Source organism: Bubalus kerabau, chromosome 4 (genome assembly GCF_029407905.1).
Source record: "Bubalus kerabau isolate K-KA32 ecotype Philippines breed swamp buffalo chromosome 4, PCC_UOA_SB_1v2, whole genome shotgun sequence".
NCBI lineage: Eukaryota > Metazoa > Chordata > Mammalia > Artiodactyla > Bovidae > Bubalus > Bubalus kerabau.
In genome coordinates this window covers 52145876-52160779 of record NC_073627.1, presented here as the reverse complement: position 1 = coordinate 52160779, position 14904 = coordinate 52145876, and the positions used below count along the sequence as shown (strand labels likewise).

Genomic DNA, 14904 nt, shown 5'->3' with positions numbered 1-14904 from the left:
GGGTTTCCCAGGTAGCTCAGTGGTAAAGAATCCTCCTGCCAATGAAGGAGACATGAGTTCGATCCCTGGGTCAGGAAGATACCTTGGGGAAGGAAATGGCGTAGAAGAAAACCTACTCCAGTTTCCTGCCTGGAAAATCCCATGGACAGAGAAGCCTGGCAGGCTACAGTCTATGGAGTTGCAAAGAACTGTACATGACCAAGCAACTGAGTATGCATGCACTTATCACTGCAGAATTATCTTATGCTCATTAGCAATCAACGAAAAAGAAAGCAAAACAAAAAACCCTAATTGTCTCTTAAATGAAATGCTATGAAAGCAGATAATCTCCCAAAGCATATTATGAACTTAAACCTAGCACTTTTTACTTACTTATATTGAATTTCATATTATTACTGCCAGCCTATTTAAAAAAAAAAATCTCATCTGGAGATCATTTCAAATGTATAAAGTGATCAAAATAAAAACATAACAAAGAACCCCCATCTTTACTCAAGATTCATTATTGCTGACATTTTGCCCCAATTGCTTGTTTTCGATCTACATATGTATAAAGATTCTGTGCATGTAACCTTGCAACAAAAGTGTTTTAAATAATGGTCTTTTATCCCTAAATACTTCAAAGTGTATTTTCTAAGAATAAGGACACTGCAGTTACCAGCTTCATAAATTTATATTAATATAATATGTACCTAATATACCACCTACCATTCATATTCTGAATTGTTAGATGGCCTAATAATATCCTTTACAGGCAGTTGAGGAGCCGGAATAGCACTTGCTTAGAACATTTCTTTAGCCTCCTTCATCTAGATTGTAGCTATGCACTCTTGACCAGGGTACTACCTAGGGGATGTGTGTATCACACGTCTGGAGGCAGACAATGTCCTCATTAGTGACGGGAATTTTCATCATTCAATGTGTTGCCTGATTTCTCTACTCTCTAATTACTATTTTTTCTCTCTGGCAACTAAAAGTATTTAAACAATGCTAATAATATTCTGTTGCTTACATACTTCTGAATATGCATAATTCACAAAATTGAGAACTACATTCTTTCTTTCTCTAGATAGTTAACAAATGTTGAAACTAAGCTAAGGGGGAAAAAATCACATCACTCAAGATCTCTTCAACTACACACTAGTCTACTAATTTTGTATTGATTAATATATCCTGCAAAAAAACCCATCTAACGGAATTATTCAGCCTCCACCTCGCACCCTTGTTGTTGTTCAGCTGCCCAGTCATGTCCGACTCTTTGTGCCCCGATGCACTGCAAAAAGTCAGGCTGCTCTGTCCCTCACCATCTCCCGAAGTTTGCCCAATTTCATGTCCATTGCATCAGTGATGCCATCCAGCAATCTCATCCTCTGACACCCCCTTTTCCTTCTGTCCTCAATCTTTCCCAGCATCAGGGACTTTTCCAGTGAGTCGGCTATTCGCATCAGATAACCAAAATACTGGAGCTTCAGCTTTAGCATCAGTCCCCCCAATGAATATTCAGGATTAATTTCCCTGAATTTATTTGATCCTAAATTCCCAGGATCAAATCAGTTGACTGATTTGATCTCCTTACTGTCCAAGGGACTTTCAGGAGTCCTCGAGCACCACAGTTTGAAGGCATCAACTCTTGGGCATTCTTCCTTCTTTACGGTCCAGCTCTCACAACCGTATGTGACCACTGGGAAGACCAGTCTTGACCATATGAACCTTTCTCTGCAAAGTGATGTCTCTGCTTTCCAACACACTGTCTAGCTTTGTCATAGCTTTCCTGCCAAGAAGCAGTCATCTGATGTCACAGCAGCAGTCACCATCCGCAGAGATCTTAGAGCCCAAGAAAGAGTGGGGAGTGCCACGATCTTAGTTTTTTTAATATTTAACTTTAAGCCAGCTTTTTCACTCCCCTCCTTCACCCTCAAGAGGCTCTTTAGTTCCTCTTCACTTTCTGCCATTTCCCCACCCTTACACCATCCCAATAAAAACCAACAGAGTATGTAAAGGAGAAACTTGACTTAGTAGCAGTTCATAAGAGAAATATCTAGAGATCTGAGCTTAATAAGCCAACTAACGTGAAAAGATTACTAAAAGCTAATGGCAGTCATAATTCTAAAACTCCATTATTACAAGTACAATGCTCAGGGAGCAGGAAGTACATATTTCCACTGTACTTCAAACTGATCAGACCACATCTTGCAGTGTTCTCAAGTCTGGAATCACATTTATTGAGGGAAACATCCAGAGGGATAGGACAAGACTAATGGAAGATCTGAAATTAGCCTAGAGAAACACGCTAGCCAATTCTGAATAGGTAAATGACTGTCATTATGCAAAAAGAAAAGGTAAATACACTGCCCTGTCTGAAAGCTTCATGGAGACAGATTTTAACTCATGGACTGTCTAATAATGCAACAATTTGTCCTTAAAAACATAAAGTAAAGATTACGGAAGATATTCATGTGTGCTGAATTACTTACCTGAATTACTCCAGCACTGTACCTGAACAGAGCAGGAATGTTAGAAACAGGAACACCAGTTGGTTTTTCTGCTCTTTTTGCTGCTCCTTCACCTGCTCCTTCTCCTCCTTTCTGTAGTCACGTAAGGGTTTCAAGGCTTACGTGAAAAGCAAGGCACACACACACTCCACATACACCAGATAAACTGGCATCTGCTTTTCTAAACTGAAGTTCACCTTACTTTTGAACCTGCAGTAAGACCTTGCCCTCAGTCCATGTTGAGTTCCCCATGAAACTCCTCTTTACTCTTCAGTAATATTAATTCCTTGCCTCCCATGCCCTCGGGAGCTCACTAATGCTACAAATGGCAATAGTTAACTTGAAATTTGCCATCTACCTGAAAAGTAAAGAGAAGCTATCACTTTCCCCCCTGTTTTTTCCTTGCTAACAACTGGAGGGTCAATTATATCACATATATACTATGAGTGAATGGCCTGGGGAACTAAGACAAAAATCTATAAAATAGGTGAAGTGCTTAGAAACTGCTACAGGCCCCCTAAATGGCACCCTGGCCTCCAATGTTATTACCCTATAATTTTAGCCATTATGATCCTTTAAAAACAAACAAAAATAATAACAACAACATTTACAGAGCATTTACTATGTGCCAGGCACTATTTTAAGCACTTTGCATGTGTTAAGTTACCCAATACCCACAACAGTATGAAGCAGGCCCCACTTCACAGCTGAAAAAACTGTCACAATATATTAAGTAATTTTCCCAAGTCTGTGCAGTAAAGGACAACACTGGGATTAGAAACCTAGGCACTGTGGCTCCACAGTCTACCTCTTAACCACTGGGGTTTATTTCCTCTCCTACTCTTCAATCCCTTCCCAAAATCATTTTAAATAAAATTCCTTATCATGCTCTAAAAAGTCTTGCAGAATTTAGTCCTTGCCTACCACCCATAATGTCTTCATCACACTTCCTTCCTTAGTCTGTACCACCTTTCTCAATCAGGCAAGCATCCTCATCTCCACCGTCATTTTAAATCCCTACCTTCTCTCTCTCACTAAAGACAAGGAGTCCTTTCCTTCCAGCGTTAGGGTTCTTCGCAAACAAATGACAATTTCCAGTTCAGGTTAACTTAGGGTACTTCCAAACAATTAGGCAGGAAAACCCAATCACGTCAATGAGCACTGCCAAAGGAGGTCAATTATCACCTGGACGTATTCATACCAACCAGGTTTCTTGGTTTTTAATTTTGATCCTTACTGGATTCACAATTTAAAATCATGGAACAGGGAATCTAACTGATCCAGCTGGGGTCATATGCCTGACCATTTATATTTTACTAAAGGACCCTGAACAGGAATGTCTAAACTAAGACCGCACAGAGTAGGGGAGATAGAGTTTCCCAAAAGGGAGTCAGGGCATTATTTAATAGGAAAAAAGAATATGTGCTGAACAACCCCCACCACCATTCCTCCCAAATCAAATGTCCACCAATTGCCTAATGGCCTCTGCAAGTGTTATGCCTTTGCTTTGACTTAGCCCCTTTTCCTCCTTCAGGTCTTATTCAAAGACCACTTTTTAAAAGAATCTTCCTTAATCATCCTCTCCAAAGTACCTCTTCTCCTGGCCACCACCTATCCCTCCCACCAACTACTGGCATATCATATTGCTTAATTCCTTTTTGATGCTTTTGAAAAGAATTTTATCATTTGTTTGCTTATTATCAATTCTCCCCATTAGATTATAGGGTCCATGAAGGTTGGGACTACATGTATTTGATCAAATACCAAAGATGAACAAGCAACAGTAGTATGATGTTTTAAAAAATGCAAATGAGATAATATTACTCTTTAGCTTAATATCCTTCAATGTTTCCCAGTAACCTTAGTCTAGAACAAAAATATCTGATGTTTACATTTGCCTCAATTAACTCCCAACTTTTGATAATTCCTAGAACATGCCAAGCTCTTTCCCAATTCAGGATCCATGCCTAGGATTATTCTTCAACAGGCTCTTCACAAAATCTGATTCTTAGCCATCACATCTCAGCTAAAATAACACTTCCTAAAAGGAGCATTTTCATCACACTACCTAAGATAGATTTTCCCTTCTAAATTATTCTTTATCACAGGACCCCTGTGATTTCTTTCTTTCATATTTCCTAATCTGTAATTATTTCATGTACAAATCAGTTCAGTTCAGTCGCTCAGTCACGTCCAGCTCTTTGCAACCCCATGGACTGCAGCACGCTAGGCTTCCCTGTCCATCACCAAATCCCAGAGTTTACTCAAACTCATACCTATCAAGCTGGTGATGCCATCCAACCATCTCATCCTGTCATTCCCTTCTCCTTCCGCCTTCAGTCTTTCCCAGCATCAGTGTCTTTTCCAATGAGCCAGTTATTCGCATTAGGTAGCCAAAGTATTGCATTTGCAGCTTTAGCATCAGTCCTTCCAATGAATATTCAGGCATGATTTCCTTTAGGGTTGCCTGGTTTGAGCTCCTCGCAGTCCAAGGGACTCTCAAGAGTCTTCTCCAACACCACAGTTCAAGAGCATCAATTCTTCGGTGTTCAGCTTTCTTTATAGTCCAACTCTCACATCCATACATGACTACTGGAAAAACCATAGCTTTGACTAGACAGACCTTTGTTGGCAAAGTAATCTCTCTGCTTTTTAATATGCTGTCCAGGTTGGTTATAGCTTTTCTTCAATGGAGCAAGCGTGTTTTAATTTTATGGCATTATTATTAATTTTATGTTTTAATTTTTCATCTGCAGTGATTTTGGAGCCCAAAAAAATAAAGTCTCTCACTGTTTACAGTACAGTGTACAAGCTACCTTTTACAATGTACACGCTTACCTTCTACAATGTACACGCTTACCTTTTACAATGTACACGCTTACCTTCTACAATGTACACCCTTACCTTCTACAATGTATATGCTTACCTTTTACAATGTACACGCTTACCTTCTACAATGTATATGCTTACCTTTTACAATGTACACGCTTACCTTTTACAATGTACACGCTTACCTTCTACAATGTATATGCTTACCTTTTACAATGTATATGCTTACCTTTTACAATGCACAAGCTTACCTTTTAAAAAAACTGAACTATAATTGACCTGCAATATTATACTAGGTTCAGAACAGGTTTACTTCTTTATCACCCATCTCCCCAACTATTTATTCTTGCTCCCTGAGGGCAGAGTGTATCTGTATCATCACTCCAAATCCTAATACAGTACCCGGAACCAAGTTAGTGCTCAAGTGTCTTTAGAGGAAGAAGGAGAGAAGGAACAAAAATGGTGTTTTCTAAGAGAAATTTTCTTTAGAAGAAAATTTAACTAGTATATCCAAAGTAAGATATTTCTATAGTTACAATACTCTAGCCTTCCTTCCAAAACAAGATGAAACAGAAAAAAAGTGTTAATTTTGTCACAATTTACTCTGCTAGCTAATGAAAAAGAAAAAAGAGCTTTGAAGGCTCTGAAGAGAAATTTGAAGGGTTGAAGTAGGAAAGGACATTTAGAAATAGTTTTAAGGCTAACATCAAACCTAGGCATACATTTACTTCTTTAGGAAGAAATGGAAACTATCAGAACATTGAACACAACTCAGGATAAAAGAGCAAATGGCACTGAAATCCATACTTTAATCTTCCTCTCAATTAGGTTTTCATTTACTACAGTATCTATTTATACACTCAGAATGTGCCAAATGAGGGTTTAATTCTCAGTCTTGTCTTTTATTTTACCACCATATGCTGCAGAACATCCAAGATAGTTTCACCAAACCGAAGTCCTACTTACCAAGTGCTCTGGCTACTGCCAGAAAGGGAATCTGGTCAATGACTGTGCTCCTCCTCACAGGTCCATTGTGAGTGAGCCGAGGCCGTTTCCAAACCACACGGTTCACCCCAGACTTGTTCATCACACTGAAAGACCAGAGTTCACAGAAATACAGTAAGTGATCACACTATATCAACTCAAGTAGTTCCACATGTTAAATAACTATTACAATCAGATTGTATTATCATCTGCTTTAGACACGAAGATGCATAAATCAAAGTTTCTGTTCATAAGGCAAAGACAAAACAGGGTAGATTAAGATGAGAATTTGGAGATTATTTAGGGAGCACAAAGGAAAAGAAATGAGTAGATAGCATGTATATAAAAGCAAGATAATTTGATAACTTAGAAAACTGAGGGGAGGAAGAAGTAGTTATAAAAGAAGAGGGAAAAATACATAAAAGAAGTCAAAAAGGTTGTATAGTTTTTGAAGGATTTAAGGGTATTGAAAACAGAACTTCCACGTTAGTATTTTTGATCTGAGGAATTAATAAGAAATGCCTCACAAGAAATACCTATGTATTTAGATATTTCTGTATTTAGAAATGTGAGATTAGACCATGGAAACAGATCAGCTGTAGAGAGAGAGATCTGGGAGTTTGAGAACAAGAAAACCCTCCTAGAAATTTGGTGTAGGAGCAAGAGAAATCTGTAATTAATACACAGAGTAGTTAGTATACTCCAGGGTGCCTAACATATTGAAATATGGTCAAATATTTCAGCAAAAAAGTAATACTAAAAACACAGTAGAGATGGTCTCTCAACCTATGCCCGAATGACTGAAATGGGAAACTGGCCCTTAAATCAATTTAACCATAATCTGCCTGCAATTAAAAAAATAAATAAAAGAAAGAAAAATGTTTCCCTGGAAGGTTTAAAAAAGTTGGGGGGAAGAGGAGAAAGAGCATTTCCAAGAAACAAGTATTAGCCTGCCTGATATCAGGTTTACCTGACAGAGAGATATATGCACAAGACCGGATTCCTGACTCTCAACGATAGATGACATTAAGATCATCAAATTAAGTCTTTACACTCAGGTCCCACGTGTACACTGAAACCCTCTGATTATAGTCTGAAATTTCATTTCGTCTATGGCAGGTCAGCTGACAATCATCTGTGGTCTTCTCGTCAGTTACTCTTCTCCTTATTAATGAGTACTATGCCATCCTGATGTAAACCTGAGTCTCAATAGTTTACTATGTTGACTGTGAGTAGCATGACTCTGTCCCCCTAAATGTGATGAACCCAGAAACTAAACAGAAAATGGGACAGACAATGGTGACCATCTCCACAGGAATGTCGCTAAGAAATGCTGTGGACATTAGCAGCAGCCAGCCAGTTCCCCTCCATCTATGGCTTTTCTACTTCTGCTCTAACTTCAAAGGAATGAAGATACTAGAGATAACAAATGGAATAAAAGTTCTAACAGAAACAAAGGCATGCTATGCTGCTGCTGCTAAGTCACTTCAGTCGTGTCTGACTCTGTGTGACCCCATAGATGGCAGCCCACCAGGCTCCCCCGTCCTGGGATTCTCCAGGCAAGAACACTGGAGTGGGTTGCCATTTCCTTCTCCAATGCATGAAAAGTGAAAAGTGAAAGTGAAGTCGCTCAGTCGTGTCTGACTCTTAGCAACCCCATGGACTGCAGCCTACCAGGCTCCTCCATCCATGGGAATTTCCAGGCAAGAGTACTGGAATGGGGTGCCATTGCCTTCTCCAAACAAAAGCATAAATATATACAAATGAGAAAAAATCTCCCTGAGTCCAGAAAAACATGAATATAGCAGAAGGAAAAGAACCGCAACCATCTTTCTAAAGTAGAAAACAAACCTCATGAGACAAGGGCAGGCCAGGCGCCTTGAGCAGCGCTGTCTCACCAGATTTCAGCAGTGATGGAAACGTTCACTCCGCACATTCGAACATGTAGCAGCCACCAGCCATGCCCAGCTACTGACTTCTGTCAATGTGGCTAGGGCAAATGAGGAACTGAATTTTTAATTTAACTTTAATTAATTTATATTTAAGTTCAAACAGCCACATGGGGCTACAATAACCAGACAGAACAGGAGGGGAATGAAACAAGTAAAGAACATGGTAGAAAATTTGGCCAATGTTAACATAGAAGAGAAATATCAAGAGAGTTGCTCATTTACTCTCCCTTTTGAGAATTTGTAGTACTGAAAGAAACACTGTTCCAGGTCATATAAGAGTCAGCAAAGGCGGTTGTCTTTTTTTTTGAGGTTGGAATTGCTTTTATTGGGGCGAGCGCGGCAGGCCCGCTGTGGTCAGGTGAGTGTTCCGCAGCAAAGCCCGGCGCCTCCACGTGCCACCTCCCCTGGCAAGGGCAACAGGCGATGCTCAGTACGAGGGCGGAGGAGGCGGGGGCGGAGCCGCCAGGGCCCCGGGCGAGGGAGCAGGAGCTGCGGCACCGGCTGGACCGCCCCGGCAGCGTGGCAGCGTCCCGAGCCGGGCTGAGGCTCCCTGGGAGAGGCAGGTAGGCAGCACCGGGGGAGGGGTGTCCCGCAGGCCTCGGGGGGCAGAAGCCTACGGGGGCCCCGCCGTACCTGGCTGGCACGCCTGAGCGCTGGGTAATGGCGAGCCTTTCACCAGGAGGGTCTATCTCCCGCCCCAGGTCTGCGTCCTTGGGGTCTGCCTGGGGTGCGAAGAGGGACACAGCGGGCACTTACTAGGGAGCTGAGGCTGGAAGGCTGAAGCCAGAGGTCTGGGGTCTGGGGGCCTGGCCTGGGCCAGCTGGGTCTGCTTGAGGACCTCGCCCTCCCGTGGGGAAGGGGCTTCCTGAGCAGCCCAGGAGACTAGGGACTCGCTGCCGCCCCCGCAAAGCAAGCGGGTCAGTCCTAGAGACACAGAAGCCCGGCTGCTAGGGGCTCCGTCCCCTGCCCAGGCAGGTTGGGCTGGGGCTGGGGGAACCTCGCCCAGACGGAAGCCCCTGGGGAGATAGAGGGCTGAGTTGGGGGATGGTTACTTTTTATTTTATGCTTTCTTCAAAGCTGACCCTCAAAAAGCAAACAGTCAAGACTACATCTACCATTCGTGGACTTCCCCTGGCAGTCCAGTGGTTCAGACTCTGCTCTTCCAATGCAGGGAGGCTGGGTTCTATCCCTGGTCAGGATCTAAGATCCCCCAGGCTGTGTGGCGTGACCAAAAAAAAAAGAGAGAGAGACAAAAAGTGTTTGTTGCTGTCCAAATCTTTGCTAATATCCAACCAAAATACCATTCACAAGAAACTATGAAACACAAGAGTTCCAGGAAAAGAGACACCAGCATTCTGCCTTCCTAACACCTTACGCCCTGTAGCTCTTTCCTAAACCTGCTCCCTAAAAAGTAAGGCTTGCGTGTGTGCCATGCTCAGTCACTTCAGTCGTGTCCAACTCTGCAACCCTATGGACTGTAGCCCACCAGGCTCCTCTGTCCATGGGATTCTCCAGGCAAGAATACTGGAGTAGGTTGCCATGCCCTCCCTCCAGGGGATCTTCCAGACCCAGGGATCAAACCTGTGGCTCCTGCATTGTAGGCACGTTCTTTACCACTGAGCCACAAGGGAAGCCCCAAAGTCAGGCTTAACATTAAGTAATTACAGTAGCTACCCACATTGCTTTCAATATAACACTCCTGGGAGCTCTCTTGACACGTAATATTCAAAGTTGTTATGGTCTCTGAGCATAAACACCGACAGAGGAACAAATGACAAAATAAGAGCACTGGCTAAAAGTTTTATACCCAGTATCAAAAACCCAAAGCAATGCTGTAAAAGATGCTGTTTCTCTTGCACTTCCTGCCATTGTCCTGTGTGATTAAAAGGCGTACAAAAGCATCAGCCTGATATGCAGGGGCTGACTGAGAGGCAACAGAAGGCTGGGAATACAGAGCACTGGCCAGCTGCCTAGGGTGAGGACAGAAGGAAAGGAGGAAATACCTTATAACAAAACAGCTCAATTTGTGCAAAAAGACACCTGCTCTCAAATGGCAAAGAGCTCGTCCAGCTGTCCAGATGGTATTTTAAGTAACAGCATAAACTCAAAAATTAAAGTTAAATATAAATACATATTAAAAATTCATAGAGAAAAAGAATGGTAAAGAAAAAGATTTTTTACAAGACTAATGAGAGGAATCAGGCCTACCAATATTAAAAATTATAATAAAGCCTCAATTTTAAACAAAGTATGGTACCGGTATTTAAGGACACCCAGAAAAGGCCCAAATTTGGGTAGGCCACAAAGTTCGTTCAGGTTCTGCCATAGCATCATATGGGAAAACCTGAAGGAACTATTTTTTTTTTGGCCAGCCCAATAAATATGATTGCAAAGCTCACCTTACATAACTACCAGCAGTGGTCTCAGATACACACTGACCTACACACTTACAGGACCTAATAAACTATAGCATGAAACAAGGTTCACTTGACTTTGCAGGATACAGGACAGGAAACAGGCTGCAGCACTGCAGCTCCAGTAGCGCCGCCCTCAGCACTGCCCCTTACAGAAATCCAGGAGCCAACTTTCAGCCACCACAAGTGAGCTTCGTAGGCCACAGGAATCTGTGTCTCGAGAGCCCCTGACTTCCCGGTCCCACACAAGTCCAGCTGCAGGCACACAGGGCAGCCAAGGTCCCTGCTTTCCAAGGGAAATCTGTGGTCCATAGCAATCTTTCCTATCCACCTGCAGTTCCATTCGAGGATCCTTCTACAACGAGCAATGTTGCCTTGTAACAGAGCTGACATTCCATATTTATCTTAACCAGGGAAAGAGTGCTAGAAGAGGATAAACTCCAGGTCATCTTCCCACTATAGAAGGGTTTTATGCCTGGTAAGCCTTCTAATCAGCAAGGAATGGCTGTGGAATTGTTCAAGTGGCTACTGATAGCCAGTTAGAAAAAAATATTAACTTCAATCCCTACTACACAACTTTAAAATTCCAGAGCTATAAGATTAAAATGTAAATGACAAAACCATACAAATACTAGAAAAGTGGCTCTTGAAACATGGTTCAGGAACCCCCCTGGAAGTCCCCCAGACAATTTCAGGGGATCTGCAAGGTCAAAAAATTATTTTCCTAATAATACTAAGACCATGTGCATACAGTGGACTTTTTAAACAGCTACAGAACTTGATATATTGTATGATAAAAGATGTCAATATTTGGATGATCTGCATAACCCGGCTAACCAATGTTTTACAAGTGACCAATACTTAGGTTTCAAAATCATGCACAGGGGCTATATACTTTATGATTCCAACTATGTGGCACTCTGGAAAAGGTAAAACTAAGGAGATAATAAAAAGACCAGTGGCTGCCAGGAATAGAAAGGGGGGAAGGGGAAAGGAGGCAGAGCACAGAGGATTCCCAGGACAGTGAAACTGTTCCATATGAAACTGTAACGGTAGACATCTGTCATTACACATCTGTCAAACCCTAGAATGTACAACACCAAAAGCAACCCAAATGTAATCTATTGACTTTGAGTGATAACCATGTGTTAATGTAGGGTCATCAATCATAACAAATGACCACTCTGGGGAAGAGAGCTGACAGTGGAAGAGACTATTCACACCAAGGAGGCAGGGACTCCTGTACTTTCTGCTCAACTTTGCTATGAATCTAAAACTGCTCAAAAAATAAAAGTCTATTAAAAAGATCATGCATGGATAAAGATATTATTTAACCAATGGCTCTTAACTGATACACCAATGGCTCTCAATGAAAGAATATGAAAAAGTTACTGGTAAGATTTCAGACACCACATTATCAATCTTTAAGAAATTCCCTCTTCATGAATTTTAGAACGGTATCAAAGAAAAATGCCCACAAAATATGAAAAATGAAAACAGTCTCCCTTTTCCACCTATATATCTATGTAAAATATGATTTTACTTTAGATACTGCAACCAAAATACCTTATCACAACAATTTGAAAGCAGAAGCTAACATAAGAATCTAGCTGTCACCTACTAAGCCAGACAAGAAAGAGACTTACAAAATTGTACAACAGTGCCAATCCTCTCAAATGTTTGTTTTGGGGAAACAGCTATTTTTTCATAGAAAAAAGTTCTTTATGTTAACACATAATGAGCTTAATATTGTTATTTTTCAATAAATTAACAAATATTTGAAAACATCTTCATTTTAATTCCTAATACGGTTAAGTCAATACATCTGACCCATATAAACAAAAAAAATTCTTTGAGGGCCTCAATTTTTAAGAATGTAAAGTGTTCCTAAGACCAAAGTATTTATAACTGTTGTATAAGAAGAAAATATAGAAGACTTTATAACAATCTCAGAGTGAAGGAATTATATATATGGCACAAAAACCAAAAGTCATAATGGTAGACACTGATAAATTTAACTACATTAAAATAAACTTCCACATGGAAAAAAAATTCCAGGAGCAGAATCAAAAGACAAACTGTGAAAACAACATCCGAAATTCATCACATACTTAAGTCTAATTTCTCTAATGTATATGTGGCTCCTATACATTAATACAAAAAGAAGGCTGACTACTCTCCCCCATAAATAAACAAAGATGATACACAAAAACACACAGAAAACGAAGTCTATATGGCTTTTCAACAAATAAAAAAAAAATTCAACTTTTCTCAAGATAAATTCAAATGAAAGCATCACTAAGATGACTTTTTTTTTTTTACCTACAACTGGTGATGATCAACAAGTTCTATAATTATGTTGTCAGGGTCATTCACATATATTGCTGATAGAAGTATAAACTGGTACAATCTCCATGGAGACAAATAGTTACCAATGTAATTTTATATCCTGCTTATATTGTGACCAAAAAGCATTCTCCTATATTATTAAAAATTCCTGGCAGGGGAAAGGGGGAACTGGTCAAAGGTACAAATTTCCCGTTATAAGATAAGTAAGTACTATGGATGTAATGTACCACATGATGAGTGTAGTGAACACTGCTATACAATACACAGGAAAGTTGTTACGACAATAAATCCTAAGGGTTCTCATCACAAGACTTTTTTCCCTTTATTTTTTCTTTCTCTCCTTTTAAAAATTGTATCTATATGAGAAGATGGAGATTAGTTGAACCTATTGTGGTAATATTTCACAATATAATTAAAACAAACTATCATGTAGTACATCTTAAATCTACACAGTAACATGTCAATTATCTCTCAGCACAACAGGCAAGAAAATGGTATTTTTTAAAAACTTCCTCATATGTATTGGAGGTCATTATACTAGTCTACCTCTACTTTTTTGTCTGTTTGTTCTGGCCGTGCCATGCAATTTGCAGGATCTTAGTTCCCTGAGGAGGGACTGAACCTAGGCCCTCAGCAGTGAAAGTGCAGAGTCTTAACTACTGAACCACCAGGGAATTCCCCGACCTTTACTTTAATGTTTGAAAATTTTCATAATACCATGATTTTTAAAAATTTTGTTCACATCATATCCACTGTTATGAATATAATTAAATGTAATTAACCATTTTCCAGACGTTGGGCCTTCAAGTTATTTTCAGCTAAATTAACAGTCAATAAACACTGCTGCAATCAGTAACTCTATTTAGACATTTTGGTCCACATTTCATATTCCTTCTTTTTTTTTTTTCATATTCCTTCTTTAGAGGAGATTCCTGAAATTACTCAGCCTATATAAATTTAAAGTTAGTGGTATGTTGTATTTTGTATAGGTCATACCAATATATAATCCTAGCAACAGGATACCCATTACAATTAAAATATTGCTAACTCAATAACAAAAAATAGAACCTCGCTTCAATGTTAAATATTTTTCAAATGTTTCTACTACTGTTTTTAATTTTTTCTGTCTTTCAAACTTCTCCTTTATGCCATCTGAATCTGGCAGGGTTTTACTGTTTCTCTTACTGATCTTTTGAACTCTTGGTAATTTAAGGATGTTAATTCTTTCCTTCAGCTTATTATTTCTCTGAAAAAAAAAATTTTTATTTAATAAAAACAAGAAAGGAGAAAAAAGTAACAATATTATGGTAAGACTTGAGTTAAATGATTACTTAGAAAACCTGGATTCTGTTAACTTGCCTCAGATCCTTGATTTTTTAAAAATTAGTATTGGAATGATTTTTAAATTTTCTTACGTTATTCCTTCCTCTGCTTTTAGAATAACCTTGCATTTTAGTTTGTATCATAAAAATACTATGCTTAAGTCAAATTCACTTCATAGTTTACAAACTGTCTCAAAACACACTGAGAACATAACACAGAGGTTTGCCGCGTACGAAACTTACAAATCAAAGGGGAAAACTGAAGGCTAATTCTAACAAAATTCTATTCCCCAAAATAGATTCAAACTGTTCTATTCTGAAACTCTGAGGGCTGCTTTGTCCAGATTCTGAAGGGCATGCTGATTAGTGTTTATACAAAAGGCTTTAAATAAATCCCTGTATGTTTTGTTACTTGAGTGCCATTAGGATATTATTTCCTTTTGGAGCCATTTATCAGAAATAAATCAGTCAATTCAAAATAATAAAATAATTATGAATATACATGGATACTTCACCAGGCAAGCTAAAAATCTGTAACTTCATTAAAAGGGAGAAGTAAGTC

General features: G+C 39.7%; 1 protein-coding gene across 2 annotated transcripts in view; it reads right to left on the bottom strand.

Annotated features, from left to right (window-relative positions):
- Positions 1 to 14904, bottom strand: part of PPM1D (protein phosphatase, Mg2+/Mn2+ dependent 1D) — a 62116-nt gene that overhangs the window by 26454 nt on the left and 20758 nt on the right. For both annotated transcript variants that reach the window (XM_055577398.1, XM_055577397.1), the window contains exon 3: positions 6288 to 6412. In XM_055577398.1, the coding sequence (XP_055433373.1) occupies positions 6288 to 6412 (125 nt within the window). The remainder of the gene's footprint in view (positions 1 to 6287; positions 6413 to 14904) is intronic.